At 50.1% G+C, this 6385-nt stretch overlaps 1 protein-coding gene across 8 annotated transcripts in view; it reads left to right on the top strand.

Moving 5' to 3' along the window:
* The window catches only part of Fxyd5 (FXYD domain containing ion transport regulator 5), a 10078-nt gene extending 4029 nt beyond the window's left edge, over positions 1 to 6049 (top strand). For 3 of the 8 annotated variants that reach the window (XM_028787580.1, XM_028787579.1, XM_028787574.1), the window contains exons 5-10: positions 482 to 592; positions 2020 to 2100; positions 3153 to 3182; positions 3285 to 3359; positions 5762 to 5807; positions 5899 to 6049. In XM_028787580.1, the coding sequence (XP_028643413.1) occupies positions 482 to 592; positions 2020 to 2100; positions 3153 to 3182; positions 3285 to 3359; positions 5762 to 5807; positions 5899 to 5920 (365 nt within the window). In that variant the 3' untranslated portion in view covers positions 5921 to 6049. Of the gene's footprint in view, positions 1 to 481; positions 593 to 2019; positions 2101 to 3152; positions 3183 to 3284; positions 3360 to 5761 lie in introns of all 8 variants that reach the window. The other 5 variants (XM_028787581.1, XM_028787575.1, XM_028787582.1 and 2 more) reach the window with 3 other exon arrangements.
* The last annotated feature ends 336 nt before the right edge of the window (positions 6050 to 6385 follow it).

Consider the following 6385-nt stretch of genomic DNA (forward strand, 5'->3'; position numbering starts at 1 on the left):
GAGGGGCTGTGGGCGTGGCTCAGTGGTAGAGCTCCTGCCTAGAATCCTCCAGTGAGGGTCTGGGGGCGTGGCTCAGTGGTAGAGCCCCGCCTAGAATCCCCCAGTGAGGGACTGGGGACTCAGTGGTACCGGGCCTACCATGTATAAGATTCTGAGTTCAATCCCAAATAACAAATAAAAGTTGTTCTATGTCAGCACAAGGAGGCTCTGGCAAGAAGATTAAAAGCTTAATGTCAGCCTGCGCTACATGGCGAGACCTTGTTTTATTTTGTTTTAAAAGAAAAGTCCTGGTAGTGGGCACACATTTCATTCTCCTGAAGTGTTCAAAAAGAGTCCCCACTACATCCCAACAAAGTGACACCTGGTATTTCAGCCTGGAATACCACCATGTGGAGGCAGCCCTGACAGGCAGGTCTGGGGAGTTGAGCATGTCTCTTCCCCTCAGTTCTCAACCTTCGTCCGTCCTTTTCTTCAACCAAAGTAGAAGCCACAGGAAACCAGACAGCAGGCAAAACCAAGACGCAGCAACCGACAGAAACGGCCACCACGAATCCAGTGACAGATCCAGGGCCACAAACAAGCAGCAAGAAAGGTAAATCCCCAGCGAGCAGCCACAGTTTTTGTTTAATTTCCTCTGTTTTGGCTCAGCATTTCCCTCCAAGTGCTTTTCTTAAAGCATGTTCCTGGGGAATTGCTAATATACTCCCAGTGTGTACGTGTGTGTTTCTGTGTGTGCTCGTGTGTGTGAAGGTGTTTGGAGGATTCTAGGTTAAAGTCAATGATTCTTTAAGAACGACCTTCTTAGGTCTTTGATGAAGCTAACTTCATAGCAAGCGACTCCACGCTGGAACATTCTAGCATAACTTATCCCAGCGCAATAGATGAGCCGACGACAGGCTGTTGCTGGGCGGGTACTGAGAGAGAGAAGTGGAGTTGTGGGTTTCCTTTGTGTCTTTTTTTCTGTTACAACAGGAGCTTTTCAGTTGCAAAATAAACCTTAAAAAAAAAAAAAAGATGTATTGGCTCAATTCTATAAAACCTGAAAGGTTTATTAGGGTATTAGATATAGCTGGATTGAGGAAGTTAAGCATAGTCAGTATGTCTAAGCTGCTTGTCCTGCCTCCCGCCTTCATTTACTGTTCTTCTTGGTAGCAAAGATGCCCCATACTCAAGCCGCTGGAAGCCACACAACTTTCCCATAAGCCCGCCCCAAAGCCTAGACTTGATTCTGATTGCTCCAGTTGAGCTCATGTTCTTGTGTGATCCAATGGAAGCCTGAAAGCAGGCTGTTCTGATTGGTCAATGCAGCCTTGTTTCCTCACTGGAAAAGTCCATACAGCCCAGAACCAGGCAGGAAGACGTTTCCTGGAGACAAGTAGGTTAGTGGTGGCAGCAGTGTGTGGAAAGAGGCTGAGCGGAGACTAGGGCAGCAGATGACCCCTTAACATTTGTGTGATGTAAGAGCTCAGGAGTGGAACATGAGGCCGGCGTGGGGTGGGGTACAGGGCAGAATCTGTCACCAACATTTTTTTTTTCGAGTCAGGGTTTCTCTGTGTAACCCTGGCTGTCCTGAAACTCACTCTGTAGACCAGGCTAGCCTCGAACTCTTGAACTCAGAAATCCTCCTGCCTCTGCCTCCCAAGTGCTGGGATTAAAGGCGTGCGCCACCACCGCCCGGGTAACATTTTTAATTAAGTTAAAATTAAAAAGAGAATGCTCTGCTTTTTTTTTTTCCCCAAAAGAGAGGATGCTCAGAATATTTTAAATTAAGTATCTCCAGGCGGGAGGGGACTAAGTCCATGAAATCTTGCCTTCTGCTCTTGGGTTATGAGTGGAGGTTCTGAAGAGGGGCCAGCCTGGGCTGAGCAGGTGCTTGTTGCCAGTGTGTTGGTGGGAGGTACCTGTGCACTACACCCCAGGTGTAGCCCCGTTATTACATCCACATCCCTGTGTCTGCCCCTGATGCTCCTCCTGCCTTCCACTGTCTTCTGACCATTTCTTTCTGCCAATTACCTGAAGGTACCCCGGACCTCTCCAAGATCGAGTCTCCCAGCCCAACCAAAAAGTGCATACGTGAATCCTACATTGGGGATCCACCGGGTTAGTACCTCTTTTCCCTCACCAGAAACAGGCACCCTGTAGTTTCTTTTCCATGTGGGAAAATCTGCAGGGCTCATGCCATGGAGGAGACTGTGCTGTCAGACTGGGTGGCAGCTCAGGCCTGAGCGCCATGAAACCAACGAGTGCACCATGTGGCATGGTTAGGGTGTTGCTTTCTGAGCTCGGAGTGTTTGAAGTTTAAATGAAGGCTGGGCTCAGTGGGGCGGCTCTTCTGGCCACTACAGATTCATTCACACAACTTAAGATCAGTTGTGGGTCAGCAGGGGCTCCATTTGGTCATCCTGATTCTTTCCCCTCTGGTGTTCCCCATGTCCTGCCTATTCAACCCCCACTGATGACATAGAAGCCACATGCCCACGTCACCCATCCATCTGTGTATTCAGTGTGGATTTGTGTGTGTGTGTGTGTGTGTGTGTGTGCCAGGCAGCCATAAACAAGACAGACAAATCTCCTTGCCGTTGATGGGTGTGGTGGTGCATCCCTGTAATCTTTGCACCTGGAAAACAGAAGGAAGATGGCTGCAGGTTTGAGGCCAGCCTGGACTACATAGCAAGTTCCATGACAGCCTGGGCTACCTAGTGGGACCCCTCTGAAAGTGACACTGTACTGGAGAAGAACAACAGATAATAATTGGGATACTTACATATCATGTGATTTTTAATTTGTTATCGAGAAAAATAGAGCAAACCTCGGGATTAGAGAATGCTCATACACAGAATCAAAGAAGGCTTCCGGCGAAGGAGGTGCCGGGAGCTTCTCCCTCCGAGAGAAGGAACAGCAGTACAGAGGCTCTGGGATGAGAGGCTGTCTTGTTGGACTCGGGAGCAGGGAGGCAAGTGAGTGCTGAGAGAGAGGTAGATTGAGGAGAGAAGGTATAGAGACACGGCATGTCATGGTAATGAGGACTTCCACTGTGTTCCAAGGCCTTAGGAGACTGAGGCTCAGGTGTCCCCGATCCCTAGTTCTGCATTTCACTTATTCACTCTACAAACGTCCACCAGCTCTCATTTACCTGTATCTTTCCCCTCTAGATTCGAATGAGGACAACCCCTTCTACTACGGTAAGTTACCCCTACCCCCTTACCCCCACGCACTGCTGGAGATAAATGGGGAGAAAAGACAAAGATGCCCCTGGCCTGATACCTCCATTTCTCTCTCCACAGATAATACCACCCTCCGGAAACGGGGGCTGCTGGTGGCAGCAGTGCTCTTCATCACAGGAATTATCATCCTCTCTAGTGAGAGTGGGGCATGGGCAGAAAGGGCAAGACGGGGGTGGGGGCGGGCTGGCATGCATGGTGACTGAGGGTCAGAGTGTTGAGACCCCCATGAGTAAGGCTGTGCAAACTGAGCACCCCTACAGACCACCCCAGGGGTGACTCGGCTGAACCTGCCAGTTGTGTCCAGCTGGGCAGTTCTTCTGGTTGCAGCAAGGGGCGCTGTTCCCAGGGTGCATGCTTCGTCCCTGTTGTCCTTTTCTTCCTGGGCTGGGTCACATGGTAGAACCCAGATGAGAGAGGCAGAGACACACAGAACGGAGATATGCAGGCTCAGATGACTGCTGTATATCCACTACATTCTACTTCTTTACAAGCCAAGGGCCAGCTTCTTCTGTGTGAGGAGAAAACAAGACTTTTGAGACAGGGTCTCACTGTGCTGCTCAGACTGGCCTCAGCTCACAATCCTCCTGCCTCAGCCTCCTGAGGGTTGAGGTGATAGGTGTACCACACTGATCAGCAAGTTTTGGGTTTGTTTTGTTTTGAGAGAGAGGCTCATGTTGACCTAAGATGGCCTTGAATATCCGTGTGTGTGTGTGTGTCTGTCTGTCTGTCTGTGTATGTATATGTGTGTGTGTGTGTGTCTGTCTGTCTGTCTGTGTGTGTATGTGTGTGTGTGTGTACGTGTATGTGTGTCTGTCTGTCTGTCTATGTATGTGACTATGTATGTGTCTGTGTCTGTCTGTCTGTCTGTGTATGTATATGTGTGTGTCTGTCTGTCTGTCTGACTGTGTATGTGTGTGTGTGTGTGTCTGTTTGTCTGTCTGACTGTGTATGTGTCTGTCTGTCTGTCTGTCTGACTGTGTGTGTATGTGTGTGTGTGTATGTGTGTGTGTGTGAGTGCAGATGCCATGGCAGATGGAAGAGAATTTTGGATACCCTGGAGCTGGGAGTTTCAGGTGACGTGAGTCTCCCTATATGGGTGATGGGACTTGGACATGACTAACTACTGAGCCACCTCTTCCGCCTTAACCTTGAACTTGTGATCCTCCTGCCTCTGCCTCCCAAGTGCTTAGTTATAGGCATAGTCAGTTAATGCAGCACAGGGAATCAAACCTATCACGTTGTGCATGCCAGGCAAGCACCCTACCAACAGAGCCACCCTCCGGTCCTGACTTCATTTATCCACGAGAGCTATGCCGGTTGCTGTTGTCATTGTGATCAAATACCCGACCGGGATCAATTTATAGAAATGTTTATAGCTTAAGAAGGGATCCACGGGCTTGGGAGGTATTGGCGGGCAAAGTGCTTGCTTGAGGACCTGAATTCAGATGTACAGCCTGGGTATCTGGGTGACACCCACCCATGCTGAAGAGAGAGAGTCAGCCAGCGCAGTTGCATCCATGTATGCCAGGCTCAGCAAAGGACTCTGTCTTCAAAGAAAATACAGTGCAGCCCAACTGAGGAAAACACTCCATGTCCACCTCTGGTAGGGGAGGGCGTGTGGCCAAAGAGGTCTCATGATGAGATGGGAAGTAAGAGAGAAGGAAGGAGACTGGCTGGTCTTTCTATGACAACACACCCTCCCAAGGGCTGATGGGCAAGCAGAGGTATGGCCTCCTAGGTGCCCTGAGACTCTGCCTCTCAAAGGCTGTCCACCCTCTCAGCTCCAACCCTGAGTTCTGAGGACCCAGCTTCAAAGACAGGCATTGGAGGGACACACTCAAGTCACACGCACTAACAGTGGGAAAGGCTTGGGAGACACAGACAAGGAGAGCAGAAGAGGAGGTAGAGAGGCAGGTGGCTGCCACTTTCTCATGGCCCTGTGGCTTTTTAAACTCTCTACACCATACCCAGTTGACTCTGATCCAGGTTCCAGCCTCTCTCTCGTTCATGTTCTTCGATCTCATGTCTGTCTTTTACCACAGGGCTCTCATCTCAGTGTGTGTGTGTGTGTGTGTGTGTGTGTGTGTGTAGAGATCAGGGGACAACCTTCATGAGTTGATTTGTCTCCCTTTTTTGAAACAAAGATTTATTCATTTATTTTATATATATGAGTGTTTTGTCTTCTGTATGTCTGCACACCAGACAAAAGCATTGGAATCCACGGGTCTGCAGTTACAGACAGTTATGAGCCTCCATGTGAGTGCTGGGAATGAAAAACAGGACCCCCTGAAGAGCCTCTGAGCAGTCTCTTTAGCCCCTGATTTTCTCTTTCTGCCACGCAGGTTCCAGGAATAGAACTCAAGACATCTGGCTCAGCAGCAAACACCTTTGCTTGCTGAGCGGTCTTGCGGTCCCCCTCCACTGGGAGCCTCCTGAGACCCAGATTGATCCCTGCATCCCCCCAGCCAGTCTCCAGTGAATGAGTGATCATCAGTACTGTTTCCAGCTCATGGGCAAACTGGTTCTTTTTCTTCCAGGTGGAAAGTGTAGACAGTTGTCTCAATTATGCCTGAATCGCCACAGGTGAGTGGGGGCAGCACCCTGATGGGCACCCCAGCTGGAGCCTCCATACCACACCAGTTCACCACCCCCTGCCTCCTCCCTCTACCCCAAGAACCTACAGAGTGGTCAACTAAAAGGATCCTCAAAGGAAGAGGCCACTGGAGGGAGCCAGGCCTAAGTTCTTCCCACCCTGAGGAGAGGGAAGGCATTGCTGTGACCCTACCTATCCTGTTCTGATAAACCCATATGCTCTTTCTTCCATGGCCTCTGTCTTCTGTGAGTTTGTGACACAGGAGTGGGAGGAAGAGGTAGGGCTGGGCTTGGAGCCCTAGGGACTAGGTAGTAAGGGTATTACATACTCAGACAACAGGACAATAAAGTTGGGGGATGGGGGGAAGGGAAGGCCCTGTGTGTTCACGGAAGGAGGATGTGGTTAGGGTCTGTTGCGGTGAGAGACAGGACCTCTGTCCAGGAGCCTGGGTTACAACTAGCATACCCTGGTATCAATTAGAGCATGAGTAAGCACGATGTGGGGACCCCTGTGCACAGTCACCCCTTATCTTCACATAGCCAGTCACTCTGCCCCTCAGGATATCTCA

This window comes from Grammomys surdaster, unplaced genomic scaffold (assembly GCF_004785775.1).
Source record: "Grammomys surdaster isolate TR1022 unplaced genomic scaffold, NIH_TR_1.0 125671, whole genome shotgun sequence".
Classification (NCBI taxonomy): domain Eukaryota; kingdom Metazoa; phylum Chordata; class Mammalia; order Rodentia; family Muridae; genus Grammomys; species Grammomys surdaster.